This window comes from Zootoca vivipara, chromosome 5, assembly GCF_965207765.1.
Source record: "Zootoca vivipara chromosome 5, rZooViv2.hap1.1, whole genome shotgun sequence".
NCBI classification, from domain to species: Eukaryota; Metazoa; Chordata; class Lepidosauria; order Squamata; family Lacertidae; genus Zootoca; species Zootoca vivipara.
The window spans coordinates 96789398-96809624 of NC_142588.1; the positions used below are offsets into that span (position 1 = coordinate 96789398).

General features: G+C 49.7%; 1 protein-coding gene across 2 annotated transcripts in view; it reads left to right on the top strand.

Annotated features, from left to right (window-relative positions):
* Positions 1–19405, top strand: part of MASP1 (MBL associated serine protease 1) — a 90041-nt gene extending 70636 nt beyond the window's left edge. The window contains exons 11-16 of one of the 2 annotated variants that reach the window (XM_060274242.2): positions 10811–10945; positions 11978–12091; positions 13707–13892; positions 15544–15611; positions 16950–17049; positions 18800–19405. In XM_060274242.2, the coding sequence (XP_060130225.2) occupies positions 10811–10945; positions 11978–12091; positions 13707–13892; positions 15544–15611; positions 16950–17049; positions 18800–18990 (794 nt within the window). In that variant the 3' untranslated portion in view covers positions 18991–19405. Of the gene's footprint in view, positions 1–5312; positions 8344–10810; positions 10946–11977; positions 12092–13706; positions 13893–15543; positions 15612–16949; positions 17050–18799 lie in introns of those variants that run through there. The other variant, XM_060274241.2, reaches the window with a different exon arrangement.
* The last annotated feature ends 822 nt before the right edge of the window (positions 19406–20227 follow it).

The window sequence follows — 20227 nt, forward strand, 5'->3', positions numbered from 1 at the left end:
GCATGACTAAGCTGCTTCTGGCGAACCAGAGCAGCGCACGGAAACGCCATTTACCTTTTTATCTACTTGCACTTTGACGTGCTTTCGAACTGCTAGGTGGGCAGGAGCTGGGACAGAACAACAGGAGCTCACCCCATTGCGGGGATTCGAACCATCTGATTGGCAAGCTCTAGGCTCTGTGGTTTGGACCACAGCACCACTCGCTTCCCTTGTGAGCCTCTTACTATTATACAATTCAATCTGCCTCACTTGAATTGTACATTCCTGGTAAATTCCCTCTTTAAAAGAATAAAGACGCAACAATCTTATTCAAAGTTAATAAAAGAAGTTTACTCACATCAGTTCACAGTTGGATTCCTGAAGGCAGACTTAGTTACAAATATGTACATGTGGATCTACCCCAAATTGGGGAATAAACCCAGTGCTTCTGCTAGCTGAGAGCTAGCAGTCCTAGCTAAAAGCTGGTCAAACAAAGAAGGAAGTCAAAAAGAGGAAGGTGTGCTGCGTGACTTGTCCTTTTGTTACCTGGACAGGTTAGGTCATGCCCACTTTCTATCACATGCAAAAGGAAGGATGCTTTAGCCAGGAGGAACCGGATGTTTCGACTGGCTGGACCAAACATTCCCTCGCATGTCTTCTCATGGATCACATCTCACACATAGTTCAATGCTGAGTGGTGCATTTCACAGGGGGTGGGCATAGATTTCAGGCCATTACAGTATAACTATCTGGATACAACAGCCAAGAAGGCAGGGCAGCCCTGTTCAGTTTTTAATGTCTGACATTTTATTATTTTTTATATTTTGCTGGAAGCTTCTCGAGTGGCTGGGGAAAGCCAGCCAGATGGGCAGGGTATAAATAATATAAATTACTATTTGCACACGCTGCCAAGGGAAGTGAGGGGCAAATGAGGCTCGTCGAACAGGGAAAGTAGCCCATCTAGGAGAAAGAAAACTCTGATCCTAAATCTCTGCTGCTTTGGGGGACATCTTCAGGAGAAGAAAAGGCTAAGGAGCAGACCCTACACAGATCTGGGGTGGAGTCCCTAAGGCAGTTGGATAGCGCCTTGTACGCCTCCTTCCGGCAACTCCTGCAGCCAAGTTGGTGCCAAACGTCTTGCTCTGCTTTCCTTTGGACCCCATCAGTGAGGCCAAGAGAGGGGTCTTGTCGTCTGGGCAGCCCAGGATCTACAGACACACGGCCCAGGCTTGCGGCCTGGAGAGGTCACTTTGGTGCTGCTAATGCAACGGTTTGACTTCACCCCCAGAGGCACACTCCATTGTCTCTCGAAACAGACAGATGCCAGCCGCAACAACAATGCACTCTGGAGTTAGGTAGGATGTGAGACCCTGGCCGCCAGGTGTCCTGGAGCTCAGATCTCTGGGTTGCTCACTGCAGTGGCAAACCTGGTAGGGAATTGTATCAGAGTAAACCCACAGCCACCAGGAGACATCCAAGTGACCCCTGTGTGGACACAATGGTGCCTTTGAGGGCTTTCCCTGATGCCCACGAAGCCTTTGAACTCCTCCTCCTCCTCCTCCTCCTCCTCCTCCTCCTTTGGCAACCACTCGTAGCCGAGTAAGATTGTCTTCCATAAACACGGTTTGAACAATGAGTCTGTAAGTGACTGTGGAGGCCAATTCTGGATCCACACGTCCTTCCACGGTGGGGACATTGGTTTCCAGGCGGGAGTTGATCCCGGTGAGGGTTTGCCAAGCATGCCTTCCTCTTAGCACATTTCTCCCTTGCCTCCTGAGTTTGAGTGTCTTCAAAACCCATGACAGCAAAGGCTGTTCTCCAACTGGAGCGCTCGCAGGCCAGTGTTTCCCAGTTGTCAGTGTTTATACTACTTTTTTTAGATTTGCCGTGAGATAGTCTTTAAACCTCTGTTGCTGACCACCAGCATTACGCTTTCCATTTTTAAGTTGGGAATAGAGTAGTTGCTTTGGAAGATGATCATCAGGTATTTACACAACATGACTAGCCCAACGAGGTTGATGTTGAAGAATCATTGCTTCAACACTGGTGATCTTTGCTTCTTCCAGTACACAGGTATTAGTTCGCCTGTCTTCCCAAGGGATGTGTAAAACACTACACCTTGGCCATGAGGTGGTAAAAGCAGTTACCTTTTTCTCTCTTGAAAGGCCCATTGAGCTGGAAGTTGGATGAGTGGCAGGTTTCTACACTTCCCCTTTCTGCTCTAGACGCCTTTCCAGGCTCAGATGGATTCTACTGCATCCAGCTTTTGCCAAATATCTTGGAAAAGTGAACTCTTTGTGGGTGCACTTTCTGTGTCTTGGGTGGGGGAATGGTTGGCCTGGGGAGGGGGGAAGTGAGCAGAAGGAGCGGCAGCAACACCCATGGCTCTCGCTCAAGAAGCCACATGTGCTCACAGGCCTAAAAACAGTCGGCGGTCCTTGATGAAGAGCATATAGGGGCAATGTTCTAATTAATTTCCCTTACTCTGCCATTTTAGCGGAGCTCCTTCCGTCAAGCTTTCTCTGCCCTTGCCAACCCTTTAATCAGTATCCATTTTAGCAGAGCACTAATTTTGCCTACTGACAGTTAAGCAAAACAAATAAACACACACTTAATGCATTTCAGTACTCTTGGCTGCCGTTCAATTAACTCCAGCGCGATGTAAATTAAAGCAGGAAGGCTGCCAGATGGTGTCCTTGTGCTGCTGGTTCCAAAGGGCGTGGAAGGGTGGATGAAGGGGGGGGAGAGGTGACTATTCTGCTGTGAGGGTGTCCTCCCTTGGGACCTGCAGGGATCTCTGCTGGCAATGCACCACACTCTTCAAAGGTTTTTGTCTCCATGCAAACGTTTGTTTTGATTTTCATCTAGCATACCCAGTGGTTTATTCTGGCTGGGCACCTGTGCCTTTTCACAGTTGCAAGACAAGCAGTTATTTCACAGGTGAAGTGTTTTTCCATTCTGCAGCTGCCCTGGATGAACAAAGAGCTCATTGTGTTGATCTCACTTGACAGTTTCACCCCTTAATGTGCAAGTGTTTGCAACAGACAAAGCTCCAGATCGAGCCCTTTACACTTCTCGGGTTTTGCTAAAGTGTTGCAGTGTATGCTGCTGTTAGACCGGGATCTATGGGTGGGGTTTTTTCCCCGGTTAACTGAGTCAGCTTGTCGATTGCCGTCCAATTTGAGCTTTCATCTGAGAAATTCAGCGCTTGTTGTTTGCACTCATTTAAGTAACTCGGGGCTCACAGAACCCATGCTTTCTTGACACTATGGTTATGCCCAAAAATAACGGGATTCCACTATGCTTGGGTACTAAATGGGCAATCCCAAACCCTGGTAGGCAGCCAGCGGGAGGGCTATAGCCACCTCCACACCCACAGCCCTACCAATTGTGCCAGCCAGGGCAGAAGAGAGGAGCAGAGAAAATTACACTTGCCTATGCCCACTCTTGGGACGCGGGTGGTGCTGTGGGTTAAACCACGGAGCCTAGGGCTTGCCGATCAGAAGGTTGGCGGTTCGAATCCCCGCGACGGGGTGAGCTCCCGTTGCTTGGCCCCAGCCTAGCAGTTCGAAAGCACGTCAAAGTGCAAGTAGATAAATAAGTACTGCTACAGCGGGAACGGCGTTTCCATGTGCTGCTCTGGTTCGCCAGAAGCGGCTTTGTCATGCTGGCCACATGACCTGGAAGCTGTACGCCGGCTCCCTCGGCCAATAACGCGAGATGAGCGTGCAACCCCAGAGTCGGCCACGACTGGACCTAATGGCCAGGGGCCCCTTTACCTTTACCTTTATGCCCACTCTTGCACTGGACCAGCCCAACTCCACGTCCCACTGCCCAAATGCCCCAGTTCAGGACTTTCTGATGCCTTCCTCCCACCCACCCAGCATGTGGGCTGATGCAGTGGGGCTCCCAGTCCTGGCAGATATGGGCAGCGAATCAGAGTTCTGCCTTGCTCTGCCCGGCTATGCATGGTGTGATGTTGAGATGACGCCTGGCACTCTGACCCGCCGACCACACCGGCCTCCATTGAAATCGCGGAAGGCGTTGGTGCTCCCAAAGAATCCTCCCTCCTCCTTTCCCAAGAGACGCTGGCGACATCTGCCCAACCGGCCTGCCTCCTGTTTCGTTGCCAGCCCTAGGCACCTCCGGAGAGCGTGCAGCTTGTCCTGCCCAGCTAGCGACTGGCACAGCTGCCTCCCTTCACCGTGCATGCTGGTGGGGAGTTCAGCCGCTTCCTTTCCTGCCCCGCAAAGGTATTCCGGGTCTCTGAGGGCGCAATGATGGATAGCACCAGGGGGTGCCATTGCATCATTGCCTGTAGATTATGCCATGGGTCTCCTGGAGGGAAGCTTCTGTACATATCTGCCTCGGGCATTTAAAGCTGCATCGTACCACTTTAAACATTGCAGGCGGTTGGGCAGGATGACCCTTTGGGTCCCTGACAATCCTGTGATTCTATGAGTCGGTCGAGAATCCTGGGAACTGCAATCTGTTAAGGATGCTGAGAGTTCTTAGGACACTCCCAATCCCCGCCACAGAGCTACCAGTATGTATGCAGAGCCTGCTGGATGAAGGGGACCCCCGCAAGCAGGATTCGAACACAACTCTGGTTGAGATGCCTGCATTGCAGGGGTGACCCTCAGGGTCCCTTCCACACTTCCACAATTCTATGATTCTCCCCTCCAGCGGTTTCCAGAAGTATTCAGAAGCACTGCTGCCTCCAAGCTGCGGAGGCAGAGAGATCATGGCCGTTGTGGGACTTCCCTGGGAACAGGGATTAATTGCTAAATCCCTGTGGGGGCGATAGCTCTGTGATGGGGATGGAGTCTCCTAACAACTCTCAGCATCCACAACAGACTACAGATCCCAGGATTCCATGGGGGGGGGGGCATGCAATAGAACATAGAACATAGATGCAGGTGTCCAGCAGCAGCAATTGAGGGTCGAATTCCAGTAATTACCAAACAGCAACTCAATAGATAGATAGATAGATAGATAGATAGATAGATAGATAGATAGATAGATAGATAGATATAATTTCATAAAAATTCTGCTGGTCAATTTGAAATTTCAATCGTTTGAATTGATACAGCTGAATGCTGCCCAGCTCTAAAATGATCAACGATCCAGCGCACCTTTACAGAGTAGCCCTGTAGGACTTAATATAGGAAACAAAAGTTGGAAGCAAGGCAAGAACTTTTCTGCCACCCCGCCCCCAATGTGGGGGGTGGAATCCTGGCATAATCTACTTGGAGTCACAGTTTGGCTACTTTTGGGTGACAGATTCAGCCCTGGTCGTCTAACCACCTGTTCTGTTGTTGTTTTCCCCCCAGTCTGTGGGCAGCCGACACGGTCACTGCCCACCCTGATCAAGCGCATCATCGGCGGGCGCAACGCAGAGCCCGGTTTCTTCCCTTGGCAAGCCCTGATTGTGGTGGAGGACACGTCCCGAGTGCCTAATGACAGGTGGTTTGGCAGTGGGGCCCTGCTCTCCGAATCGTGGGTGCTGACCGCCGCCCATGTCCTCCGCTCCCAGCGCCGGGACAACACCATCATCCCCGTCTCCAAAGAGCACGTCACCATCTACCTGGGCCTTCACGACGTGAGGAACAAGGTGGATGCCGTCAACCGGACGGTGGAGAAGATCGTCCTCCATGAGGACTTTGACATCCAGAACTACAACCACGACATTGCCTTGGTGAAGCTGAAGGAGAAGGTGACGCTAGGACCCCACGTCATGCCCATCTGCCTCCCGCAGTACGAACACGAGTTGGAAGGACCTCAGCCCAACACGTTGGGCCTGGTGGCCGGCTGGGGCATCTCCAACCCCAACATCACCGTGGATGAGGTCATCAGCTCCGGCATGAGGACCCTCTCTGACGTCCTCCAGTATGTCAAGCTCCCGGTGGTCCTTCATGCCGAGTGCAAGATGAGCTACGAATCTCGGTCGGGGAACTACAGCGTCACCGAGAACATGTTCTGTGCCGGCTACTATGAAGGCGGGAAAGACACTTGCCTTGGAGACAGCGGGGGAGCCTTCGTCATCCAAGACCCCGAGAGCCGGAGATGGGTGGCCCAAGGACTGGTCTCGTGGGGAGGCCCCGAAGAGTGCGGGAGCAAGCAAGTGTACGGGGTCTACACCAAGGTCTCCAACTACGTGGGCTGGCTGCAGGAGAAGACCAGGTGGACATTCGGGGGGGTCGAGAGGAACAGATGAACCTTTTGAGAGCCTTTATGGGCCGTCAGTTGTTGTTTCACACACACACAAACACACACACACACAGAGAATAAGTATGTACAATTGTTATTAATTGGAAGGAAGTGGGGACCATTCCTCGAAGCAGCGCTCCTGTCCAACAAATACCACATTTTCCAAGAAAAGGAACTCAACATGTCCAAAAGGGAACCAATTCCAAATCACTGTTTGATTCCCAAAAAAAACAGTCGCCCGATGTCAATGTCTGGCGATTGACAGGTAGGCAAACTCATCAATGAGACAAACTTTGCCCCGCAGGGGGCACAGGGGATAATAATCTGGCCTATCCCTGAGCATTGGACATAAATGAGCTCCTCACCCACCCAGGTATGTCTCCTTTCCCACCCTGCAAAATGCACAGTTTCCCCCACTTCCAGTTTAACATGAAAGCGTGAAATTAAAAGCCCAGGAAGTCACCTTTTAAATGCAACGTCTAAGTAGTCGACTTTGGCCAGTATGTTGCTTAATTGTGTGGCTCAGAGAAAGAGAAGCCCCCTCTGGTGGTCACTTTCTGTATTTCTTTCTTTCTTTATCGAGAATCCCTCCCCTTGAATGTTTAAAACATTGAATTGCAGAGTTCATGTCTTTCAAATCTGTCCCCAAACTCCAGCTCTGGGATAGGGATGGGTTTTCTGTATCCACAAAGTCAGGCTTCACAGTCAGGCATCCTCTGAAACGTTGCAGATTTCTTCCGAAATCCAAGGCTCGCAAAATTCGGTCTGGAATGTTTGAAAGCGATTTGTGGGGATTTGGCGAATTCCGTATTCCGTATCGCTCGTTTCTGCATCACTTCCTTGAATTCTGGATTCAATGTCATGTTGTTGCTGCCTCCCCCACCCTGCCCCACCCCTTGTCCCCAAGAGAAATATATTTCGACATCTTGGGATCAGAAGGAGACATTTGCGTTTGTCCCTTTTGGGGGGGGTCAGCTCTTGCTTAATGCTCAAAGCCAGCCTCAAGCAACCTGTTGCCTCTCCAGATATTCTGGGCCGCAACAGCCGTGCTAGAAGAAGCTGATGGGAGTCATAGTCCAAAACATCCCGAGGGCGCCGGGTTGGCAAAGGCTTTCCTTAGCCTTCAATCCAGGTGAGCATCTTTAACGAAAGGAGGGGATCTTGCTTGTGTGCATGCTAGCAGGAGGCGGCTGCAATGCTTTAATTCGGAACTGCAAATTTGAATATGTTCAAAAGCTTCCCAATCACTCCAATGAAAGATGGTGCCCAGCCCTGTTCTGGATCACTAGGGGTTTCTCAGCATTGCAAGGTCAAAGGTCTTTTCCTAATTTGAAAACACTCCTCGGACTGATAAACTTTGTTTCAGTACAAAGAACCAGGCCAAACTACTCAATCTTCCCTCGGGAACTTACCTGAGTGGTGGCACTGCATTGAAGGCTGCGTATGTAGCTTACGTGTCAAGCACATTTGTAGAGCAAAGAAGGAACGTTGGGAATCATAGTTTGCCCCTCACAAAGCTACAATTCCCAGCACCCTTAGCAAACTACAGTTCATGGGGTCATTGGGGGGAGTGCTTTGAACGCAAGTTTTGTGAAGGGTTTACATGACGTTACCCTCATCAAAAACACACCGTTTAATCCAGATATCTCATTTCCATGGTGTGTTTTACTCCCGGATAGGGAAGTTTTTAATGTTTGATGTTTTATTATGCTTTTATATTTGTTGGAAGCTGCCCAGAGTGCCTGGGGCAACCCAGTCAGATGGGCGGGGTACTATTATTATTATTATTATTATTATTATTATTATTATTATTATTATTATTACTGTGTACATTGTAAATCCAGATTAAAGGGGCAATAATATGGGGTGGCATTTCGAATAGGACGATGTCATGTGGATGCTGCAAAAATCTTGGATATGTGAGTTTCACTAAGTCCTCCTGTGTGGAAGCAATGAGGAAACACTGAAAAAAATAATCCAAAGAAACATGTTTTATGTTACTATAATACATGCTTAGAAAAATATTATTGGCTCTGTTACATATTTAAGAGATGTTATGCTGTTTGCTATGGGTTTTGTATTCTGTTTTGTAGCATTTTTACTATTTTGTATTGCAATCCTTAGCAGGAAAGAGAATAAAATTATTGTACTACATACCAATCTCTGCAAATCGAGAATTCCATTCGGGGCACTTTGTGTCAGAAATCCGTGTGTTGCACCACTGAGTAATGCATGGAGTTTTCAAAGAATCATAAAATTGTAGAGCTGTAAGGGAGCATGAGGGCCAAGGGACATCTAGTCCAGCCCTGTGCAATGCAAGAATCTCAGCTAAAGCATCCAGGACAGTTGGCCATCCATCCTCTGCTCAAAAACCTCCAAGGAAGAAAAGCCCATCATTTCCCGAGGGAGTCCATTCCACTGTTCTTCCTGATGTTTACTCTAACCATTACACCACACTGTCTCCCATGTTGAGCTTGGGGCTGTTCGTCTCACCAGCAGAACCAATCTGGCACTCCCAACGGCACACCAAATTGTCTCACCCCCTCACCATCCCCGCACATGCCAGGATGTGGGAGAAACTCCCTTTGGGGGGTTCGATACGGAGGCTGAAACCAGACCCCCCAATTAGTCAAACATTTTATTCAGCAATGCCTAAATGGCCTCGGTCCTGTATACCTGAAGGAACATCTCCACCCCCATCGTTCAGCCCGGACGCTGAGATCCAGCACCGAGGGCCTTCTGGCGGTTCCCTCATTGCGAGAAGTGAGGGTACAGGGAACCAGACAGAGGGCCTTTTCGGGGGTGGCACCCACCCTCCCAGCAGATGTCAAGGCAATAAGCAACTATTTTACTTTTAAAAGACAACTGAAGGCAGCCCATTTTAGGGAAGTTTTTAATGTTTGATGTTTTATTGTCTTTAATATTCGGTTGGAAGCCGCCCAGAGTGGCCGGGGAAACCAAGCCAGATGTGCGGGGTATAAATAATATATTATTATTATTATTATTATTATTATTATTATTATTATTATTATTAGGGAGATTGGGTCCTCTTCTCCTCCACTATCTCTCATCCAACCAGAGTCTTTGAAAACACTTACTCAACCCATATATATGTGTGTGTGTGTGTGTGTGTGTGTGTGTGTGTGTGTGTGTGTGTGTGCAGAGCCCTCCTTGCACCTTATCTGGCATTGTTTTTCAGCCCTTGAAGGTAAAGGTAAAGGTACCCCTGACCATTAGGTCCCGTTGCGAACGACTCTGGGGTTGAGGCACTCAACTCACTCTATAGGCCAAGGGAGCCGGCGTTTGTCCGCAGACAGTTTTTTCCGAGTCATGTGGCCAGCATGACTAAGCCGCTTCTGGTGAACCAGAGCAGCACACGGAAATGCTATTTACCTTCCCGCTGGAGCGGTACCTATTTATCTACTTGCACTTTGACGTGCTTTCGAACTGCTAGGTGGGCAGGAGCTGGGACAGAACAATGGGAGCTCACCCCATCGCGGGGATTCGAACCATTGACCTTCTGATCGGCAAGCCCTAGACCACAGCACCACCCGATTCTTTTTCAGCCCTTAGGCTCCTCCGAAACTGGTTCTTACTAGCTTTGTGATCAGGCCGTAGCCTTGTGAAAAGAAACTGGCCTTACTGACAAGGGGTTTTGCAGAATTCCTACCTCACCGGCCCTTCAGAAACATCCAGGGGGGTCACCCAGCAGCTACAGGTGCCACTCTGAGTTGCACTTGCTTCTGCGTTTTGAACACTTGACAGCCCAACTGTTGCCACTTCCTTCTTAAAAGAGCTTGGTTTGCTACCAAAATGCCGGAAATTACCCAGTTTAAGGAAGAAATGTGGTTTGGGGGGGAAGAGGGTGGGAAACGGAAGGGGGTTGATCACAGGTGCTCTGCAGGTGGGCAGGGAGGGTGAAGCTTAGAAGCAACAACCCCCCACCCAATGGTGAGGGGAGCAATAATTGGGAGGTCATGGGAACCCACCTTGGAGGAAGAGAGAAGTCAGTGCCCTGGGACTTATAGTTTTTATTGCCATTATATCCCATCTTTCCTCCCAAGGAGCTCAAGATTGTGTACACAGTTTTCTCTCCTCCCTACAACCCTGTGAGGTAGGCCAGGCTGAGAGGCAGTGACTGGCGACCCAAGGTCACCCAAATGAATTTCATGGCTGCGGGGAGACTAGAACCCCAATCTCCCAAGGTCTAACACTCAAACCATTACACCATACTGTCTCTTGCTATTCCGGTTGTGATTTTTAAGGGAGGTACTGGCCACTGAAAGATCAGGAGATGAGAATTAGGTGTGATAACACCAGGGGTTGGTTGGTTTATTTATTTATTTATTTATTTAAAAAGGTAAGTGCAGCCATTTCTCATTACAGTGGCCCAACTGGAACTCAGGGTACCAGCTAGAACGAGGGTCTCCACTTCCTTGCATCTGTGCAAGGGTTAAACCTCAGCCGTCCTCCCCCACCCTTGCCCGCTTTCTCAGGTCCCAGAGGGGCAGGGGGGCTGCCAACAGATCAGAAAGACCTGAGCTGCGAGGGCTTGGACTCCATGACCTTCCAACTCTATGATCTCCTCCTCGCTAAGTCCATCCTTTCCCTTCTCTTTCAGTGTGTGGGAAACCCAGGTTCTCCAGGAGCCTGCTTGCTCGCATTGCCAACGGGCGCTACGCCCAGAGAGGGATCTCGCCATGGGTCGCCATGCTGCAGAGGAACGGGCGCCCCTTCTGCGGGGGGTCTCTCCTAGGTAAGGACCTCTGGAAGGGCATTGAGAAACCACCTTCCAGGTCTGAGTCTTCCGGTGATGGCTGACTCTGACTGTTCTCTTCCTTGGGAGGAGGCGGGCCAGGACTTGAGGGGATAATATCATAGAATCACACAACAATGGTCCATCCATTTTATGATGTAAATGCTATACTGGCATTCATAGAATCGGAGAAACAGTACAGGTGAAAGTGGCCGCAGGTATCATCTAGACCAGCCCTGTGCAATGTAGGAATCGCAGCTAAATAATCCCTGAGAGCAAAACGTTGGACCTCCGGCCTTATAACTCCAAGAAGAAGTCAAATGAGGTTTCTCCTGGCAGATCGGGACAAAGATATCACTGCTTTAGTAGCTTCCTTTTTAGCCACACTTTTACCCGAAAGGAGGGACCCAGGTGGCGCTGTGGGTTAAACCACTGAGCCTAGGGCTTGCTGATCAGAAGGTCAGCGGTTCGAATCCCTGTGACGGGGTGAGCTCCCATTCCTCAGTCCCAGCTCCTGCCAACCTAGCAGTTCGAAAGCACGTCAAAATGCAAGTAGATAAATAGGAACCGCTACAGCGGGAAGGTAAACGGCGTTTCCATGTGCTGCTCTGGTTCGCCAGAAGCGGCTTTGTCATGCTGGCCACATGACCTGGAAGCTATACGCCAGCTCCCTCGGCCAATAATGCGAGATGAGCGCACAACCCCAGAGTCGGTCATGACTGGACCTAATGGTCAGGGGTCCCTTTACCTTTACCTTTACCTGAAAGGGTTCCCAATGAACCTTATGACCCAGACAACTTCACCCTTGTTCTTTTAATTATCCCAGTGACCTGAAATGTTTTATACTGTGATGCCAAGAAAGGTTTTTGATTTGATTTGAAATTTAATCCCTGAGAGTTGCCCACCCAACCTCTGCTTAAAAGCCTCCAGCGAAGGAGAGTCCACCACTTCACAAGGGAGTCTGTTCCACTGCCGAACAGCTCTTTGAAGACAACCCTCATGTTGCCATCTTAGCCCTTTCTTGTTCCCCAGGGAACAGGTGGGTTGTGACGGCCGCTCACTGTCTCCACCATGAACTCGACCTGGAGAATCCTGTCCTCCGAAGCTCTGACGTGATCAGCCCTTCGTCATTCAAGGTGATCCTAGGTAAGCGAGAGGCGGTTACTCGGGAGAGCAGCCTGTGTCTCGGAAATCCTATATTATAGGAACAATGAAAAAGTCTGCTGGATCAGGCCAATGGCCCAAGTCATCCGGCATCCACAGTGGCCAATCAGATGGCTGTGCGAAACCTCAAACCGGGACCCAAGCACAAGAGCTGTTCTGCCTTCCTGCAGTTTCTGGAAAGGTTCAGAAGCATTGCAATAGCTCAGTGGCGGAGCTTCTGCTTTCCACGCAGAAGGTGCCAGATTCAATCCCTGGCATCTCCAGGTGGATCTGAGCACCTGCCCCATCCAGCGCCGGGGCTAGGGCCGCTGCGTCCCCTCCATAGGCAGGAGGGCGCTGAGCTCTCATTTCGGCTCATGCGCCTCCTGCCTATGGAGGGGACGCTGTGAGCTTTTCAGCGGCCGCAGCAGCGAGCGAGCGTCGGCGTCGGCAGCAACAGCGCCCATAGCTGAAGGCTTCAGCTACAGGTGCTGCCGCCGCCACCACTGCTTGCTCGTTGTTCCCGGCGCGGGCGGCAGCGCGGGCGGCAGCGCGGGCGGGCGGCGGGCAGGCTCGCCAGCGCCCCCTCCATTTCAGGGGCGGAGCCAAGCAGCCACCCGCCAGGCTCCGGCAACGCACATGGAGGCGCTGGCAGTCGGCGGCGGGCGGCAGGCAGGCTCAACAGCGCCCCCTCCATTTCGGCGCCCTAGGCCATGGCCTAGTTTGCATAAATGGAGGCGCCGGCCCTGGCCCCATCTGAAACTCTGGAGAGCCACTGCCAGCCTGTGTTGGCAAAACTCAACTGAATAATATTAATATAATAATAATTTATTACTTATACCCTGCCCATCTGGCCGGGCCTTCTCAGCCACTCTGGGCAGCTTCCAACAGGATATTAAAAACACAATAGAACATCAAACATTAAAAACTTGCCTAAATAGGGCTGCCTTCAGATGTCTTCTAAAAGTCAGATAGTTGTTTGTTTCCTTGACATCTGATGGGAGGGCGTTCCACAGGAGGGCGCCACTACCAAGAAGGCCCTCTGTCTGGTTCCCTGCAACCTCACTTCTCTCAGGGAGGGAACCGGCAGAAGGCCCTCAGAGCTGGACCTCAGTGTCCGGGATGGACGATGGGGTGGAGATGCTCCTTCAGGTCTACTGGGCCAAGGCCGTTTAGGGCAGGGGCCAGTAAACTTTTTCAGCAAGGGGCTGGTCCACTGTCCCTCAGACCTTGTGGGGGGCCAGACTTTATTTTTTGGGGGGAATGAACTAATTCCTATGCCCCCACAAATAACCCAGAGATGCATTTTAAATAAAAGGACACGTTCTACTCATGTAAAAACATGCTGATTCCCGAACCGTCCGCGGGCCGGATTTAGAAGGTGATTGGGCCACATCCGGCCCCCGGGCCTTAGTTTGGGACCCCCTAGTTTAGGGCTTTAAAGGTCAGCACCAACACTTTGAATTGTGCTCGGAAACGTACTGGGAGCCAATGTAGATATTTCAAGACCGGTGTTATGTGGTCACAGCAGACTTAGGGTTCTGATTCCGTAGAAGGCAGCTTCCCATTCCGGATACACTCGCTCTCACTTCCAGCCTCTCTTTCTATCTTTTTGCAGGGAAACACAGAACCCAAAGGGAAGATGACACAGAGCAGCAGCTGCAGCCCCAAACCATCTCCATCCACCCATCCTACAAGGCGCCCACCTTTGAGTATGACATCGCCCTGGTGGAACTGTCTGAAGAGGCCAGGATGAATGATTACGTGATGCCCGTTTGCTTTCCAGATAGAGCCTACCCGAGAGGTGATGATGGGGCCCCATCCATTCACTAGACAATGTCAATTGGAGAAGCAGGCAGCCAACCCTTTCAGCTGGCTGGGAAGCATCGATTAAGGCAGAACTTTAACCAAGACAGAATTACATTCCCATGGATCATGAAAGAATCGCATCGGCTTGACTGCCTGTTTGCTCCTGAGCCCAGTTCAAGGAGACATAGAATCACAGCGCTGTCGAGTTGGAAAGGACCCAAAGGGTCACCTAATCCGAACCCCTGCGATGCAAGAAAGTCCTGCGTAGCTCAGGACACTAATGGATATGCAGGGGTGGAGGGGTCCGGGGTCGCAGGGGGTCAAAGATTCATTACTACTTCTGCAGTAGGGTCCCAGTCTCTGTGGGAATGTCCAGGGTGGCAGGAGAGGATATATTTATTATTAATATCCTTCCTAACTTGCACTAGCAAGTTTCTTTACTTAGCAGAGTTTACATTCCCCTTCTCACGCACAGCAGAAAACTACTTGCAAACTCGTGCGAGTTTCTTAAGACAATACGCAATTCCATCTGGCTTGTCCAGATTGAAATGTGTTCTGATATTTTCCTGGTAAGACCCCTTGAATCCCTCCTAAAAGAATAAAGACACCACAGTCTTATTCATAAGCAATAAAAAGAAAGTTTACTCACGATCAGGCAGAGCACAGTGTGATCCCTGAAGGCAGGCTTTAAGGTTAAAGTTACAGACGTATAAAAACAGGTTTACCCCATAAGGAAGATGACCTGGGGGACTGCTTGGCTGGCAGCCAGCAGTTCATTCCAGGAAGTTCGCAGGACGAAAGGAAGATGGAAAAGAGGGAGAGTGGCAACATGGCTTGGCCCTTTACCAGGTCCGGAAAGGTCACGCCCACCCACTAGTCACATGCAAGGAAGGATGCTCCAGGCCAGGAGAACAGGAAGTTTTGACTGGCTGGACCAAACATTCCCTTGCATGGCCACTCTAGGAAAACAAGGAATGTTGTACTTGACTTCTCCCAGTGGATTACATAGGAGGTGCGCAATCAGCATGAAAGATGAACTTTTTAGCCCCTGTATGTTGCAAAGCTTAGGAACCCTGAAAACATGAGGTACTTCAGCTCCAAGGGAATGGCATGCAAGTTCTGTTTTGGACAATCAAACTTCATGGAAAACGCAACTTAAGCCCTTCCCAAAGGAGACATCAGAGGTGCACAGTAAATGCTAGATCTAACTGAAAGGCAACACATAGAGATCTTCATTGATCATTTTAATGCACCCAGGGGGCGCCAACTATTGGTAGCCCAGGGGGTGAGGGCCCCCTCCAAATTCCATGGCAGCCATGCATGCACACGGTGTGATGTGCTCACCTCACTTGCACACAACATGGGCCATGCTCGCCATGTCACACACGCAAGCCGCACACTACAGCATGCGCGTGACATGTCAGCATGTCACACGGCATGCGCAAGGGACATCGGCGTGCACATGGAGGGCCAAAAGTGCCCCACACCTACTACAGGTGTTTTTGAGCAGTGGGAAGGAAAGATCACTCTCAGGAAGATCTAGTTTGCTTCATCAGACTGCAAGGAATGACACATCCTCCTTCCTCTCCAGGTCCCCTCCCAAAAGGTAATACAATGTCTGTCTTCTTCTTTTTCCCTTCCACTAGACACCATGGTCATTGTCAGCGGTTGGGGGAAGCAGTTCCTGCAACGTCTCCCAGATGCGCTGATGGAGGTGATTCTCCTTGTCGTTCATTCAAGGGGTGGCCAACTCCCAAGAGACTGCGATCTACTCACAGAGTTAAAAACTGGCAGTGATCTACCTCCTTTTTTGGGGTTCAGGTCAAAGTTGTTGGGTTTTTTCAGGGAGGAGGAGGGGCCTTTTTAGGGTTTAGGTCAAAGGTTTTGAGTGGGTTTTTTTAGGGAGGAGGAAAGCGCCGTTTTGATGGGCTGCAGGGTGAAAATGTTGAGCTTTTTTTTTTAGGAGAGCCATAGTTGTTGAGCTTCTTTGGGGGGAGCCAGTGATCTACCAGTGATCTACTACAGGTGTCAGTGATCTACCGGTAGATCACAATCTACCTGTTGGACGTGCCTGAATCTGAGATTGGAATGGAATTGCAGTCTGGTTAGGGAGCAGGCGCAGAAGTCTCAGTCCTTGCCCCCTCTTTCCATTTCTTCGTACGATGAGGGGAGCACAAGCTTGACACTTAGAATCAAAGGATTGTAGAGTTGGAAGGGGCCCCAATGGTCAACAAGTCCAATGGCCTGCAATGCAGGAATCACAGCTGAAAATTCCCTGTCAGATGGCCAGACAACCCAACCCCTCTGGAAAAACCTCCATCCAAGGTAGTCCATTTCACTGTTGAACAGTGAATTTACCATCAGAAAGTTTTAACATTAAGTGGGAATCTCCTTTCTAGCCATTTGAGTCCATTAGTTTGCGCCCTACCCTCTGGAGCAGCAAAAAAAAAAAAAAATCCCACAAATTTCCTCCATCTTTCCTATGGCAGCCCTTCAGATATTTGAAGCTGGTTATCATGTCACCTCCAGGCTAAATATACACAACTCCTCAACTATTCCTCATATGGCTCAGTTTCCAGACCCCTGGTCATCTTGGTCGCCCTCCTCTGCACCCATTCCAGGTTGTCAATATCCTTCTCAAACTGTGATGCCCAGAACTGGGCACAGGATTCCAGGTGTGGCTTGGCCAAGGCGGAATAGAGAGCCGCTTGTTCCTTAGTCATCCTATGGACCAGAAGCCTATGAATTATGGGATTAGTGAATCTATGGAGCCTTTGGAAAAAGGTCCGTAGCTCAGGGGAAGAATATCTGCTTTGCACACAGAAGGTCTCAGGTTCAACCCCCAGAAGAATCACCAGGTGGGGCAGGAAGAGATTCCTGCATGAAACGTTGCCCAGCCACTGCCAGTCTGTGCAGACAATACTGAACTAAATGGACCAAGGCTGACCTGGTAGAAGGCAGTTTTGTGTGTTTGACAAAGGAGGACCATTCAGGCACATGAGACCAGACTCCTCTTTATCCCAGGAGTCATTTTTTTTGTTCTGTTTTGCAGATTGAGATCCCATTGACAGATCACGCAGTGTGCAAGGAAGCCTATCGCAAGCTGCAAAAGGTCGTGACAGGAGACATGATCTGCGCTGGAGAAAGACAAGGTGATTCTGAATAAATGTGCAATCAATTGTTGCCATTTTGAATTTTATTGTGATATTACATTCCTTAGTGGGTCTTTATACTTTTTTAAAATATTTTTTTTCATTAAATTTTCTGTTTTACATTTTAGAATATTCATTTAAACTTCCCTTCATCTCTTTCCGTGGTTCATTTTGCATACTGTAAATCCCTGCATATTTTACATAAACTAAACCATTCAGTATTCCATTGTTAAATCCATCAAAACTTATTTACACTGTTGAATTTATCTTAATGCTGCCAATGTTTTCAAGTAGTGTCATACATAAATAGCCTTTTTTTTGACACCTGGGAATTTCCATCTGAATTATCCCCAACAAAAAGGACTATGTTTTCCCCAAAAAAGTACTTTTAAACATTTTCTTTTCAATTCATTGTAGATCATTTCCCAATACTCCTTTACCCTTTTACAAGTCCACCAAGGGTCTTTATACCCTAGGCCAGGCATCCCCAAACTTCAGCCCTCCAGATGTTTTGGACTACAATTCCCATCTTCCCCGACCACTGGTCCTGTTAGCTAGGGATCATGGGAGTTGTAGGCCAAAACATCTGGAGGGCCACAGTTTGGGGATGCCTGCCCTAGGGTCTTCATAGGGTTGTTGGTCCCTGGGGATGAGTTCATGGAACCAAGGGAAGTTGAGGATCTCTGTGCCAATCGTTCTCTTTGGAGCAGGGAGATAAGTGTCGAGATGCAGGTTGGATGCTAACCTGTCATGCATGATTTAGTTGAGATTCCTGCAGTGCCGGGGGCTGAACTAGATGACCTGTTAGGTTTCTATTCCTCTCACTGTGCAGGTCACATACCTGTGTTATGCATTCGAGAAAAGATTGCTGGAATCACGGGAGCGGATGTTTGCTGTACAGTGGTACCTCAGTTTATGAACACAATTGGTTCCGGAAGTCTGTTCATAAACTGAAGCGTTCATAAACTGAAGCGAACTTTCCCATTGAAAGTAATGGAAAGTGAATTAATCCGTTCCAGACGGCCCGCGGAGTAAGCGTTCATAAACTGAAGCAAACTTTCCCATTGAAAGTAATGGAAAGTGGATTAATCCGTTCCAGACGGGTCCACGGAGTACTTAAACTGAAGCGTTCATAAACTGAAGCATGGGTGTAATTGGTTCCGGAAGTCTGTTCATAAACTGAAGCGTTCATAAACTGAAGCAAACTTTCCCATTGAAAGTAATGGAAAATGAATTAATCCGTTCCAGATGGGTCCGCAGTGTTCATAAACCGAAAATTCATAAACCGAGGTGTTCATAAACCGAGGTTCCACTGTATTCTGTTTCCGTTTGTTTTTTCTTCTTCGGACTACTCTCAGCGAGAGGAGACATCTTTTCCTTTTGTTCTGCCTTACGCTTAATAAAGTAGCTTTTAGTACACAACCTCAGCCTGGCTCCGTCTGCGTTTTATCTCTGCTGGACTCTGAATATGTGCTCAGTGTCTCCAAGACGTGGGTCATAATAAATCAAGGGCTGTCGGAACTCCCTAGAGCTGAACGCTGAACGCTGATGGGAGAGACGGGCTGGATTCGTTCCTGCATTATGCCTGTGGATCGTTCCTGACATGACCCCCAGGGGCCCTACCAAATCTGCCATTGTATTATTCTGATTCTAGGTCCTGTTCTTACCTTTGCAAACTCCACATAGAACAGGTGACTTTTCTGGTCTGAAAGATCCCCCAGCCATGATTGTTTCTCTCTTTCTCACGCAGGAGGAAAAGACGCTTGCAGCGGAGACTCCGGAGGCCCCATGGTCACTCTGAACAACCAGACTGGCCGGTGGCAGCTCATAGGGACAGTGTCTTGGGGCGATGGATGTGGCTTGAATGACCGCTATGGAGTGTATTCCAACGTCCTGCTGGCTCTGCCTTGGATTAAGCAGGTCACAGGAGAGCAATACTGAAGTTTTCCCAACCGTACGAAGAACCGAAAGCAAAATAAATAAATAGAGCAGCTGCCACATTTCAGAATCTTGCTGTCTCCAAAAAGTTCTCTGTCCAAGGGTGCCCCCCGTCTTAGGCCAGGGAGAAGCTTGCCCATTGATTTTTGCCTTGGACATGTGGATGAGAAAGGCCTAGCCTGGATCCCTCTGAACTGAACTCTGCTCCAATAGCTGAAGCTGACCTGCTTCCCTAGGATATTTGATGATGATTTGACTTTACAGGGACCCAAAAATCCTGGATCAAAGCAGTTAAAGGCAGTTTGGTTTGTGAAAGCCTTTAAAAATCATGCATGTCTTCTGCAACACACAGTCGTGCTTGGAAAGTAAGTCTGTTAACTAGTACTCAAAATAAATCTCAGGGGGAAAATGCATGGCGTATCAACTGGAGACGCATTTGTTTTGGGGAGGGATTGCAGCTAAATGAAAGAGCATGTTGTGCACAGGTGGTATTGAATTTAGTCCCCATCATTTCTAGCTAAAAGCACCTTGGGTACCAGGTTTGCAGAAGACTCCTCTACCTGAACCCCCAAAGAGCTCCAGTGAGTTGGAGCAGACTGGGATAGATTGGCCCAGTGCCTAACCGGAGAGAAGGCATCCATGATGTCACAGATCTGGGGTGGAGAACCTGTAATGTTGTTGAACTCCAAATCTCATCAGCCCAAGCCACCAAGGCCAAAAGTCAAGGATGTTGGAAGCTGGAATCCAGCAAGGTTCTCCATGCCTGGAACAGATAGAAGAAGGAGGCACCATCCAAAAATCTCAGGGACTCATGGGCGTAGGCAGGGGAGGCAGGAGGGGGCAATTGCCCCCCCTAGAAGCAGGGCTGCTGGCCAGCCTGCCCCGCTGCCCGCCTGGTGCCGTCTCCCCACAGCCAGCAAGGGAGAAGGGAGGCGGAGGGAAAGCCAGGCAACCGCTTTGCGCGGCTCTGGGGCTTTCCCTCCACCTGCCCCGGCAATTGCAGAGGGGGAGGAGGGAGTCGGAGCAGCCCGATTTCGGGCTGATCCTGGCTCCCCCTCGCCCCTGCCGATCGCGGAGGGGGGAGGAGGGAGTCGGAGCAGCCCGATTTCGGGCTGATCCTGGCTCCCCCTCGCCCCTGCCGATCGCGGAGGGGGAGGAGGGAGTCGGAGCAGCCCGATTTCGGGCTGATCCTGGCTCCCCCTCGCCCCTGCCGATCGCGGAGGGGGAGGAGGGAGTCGGA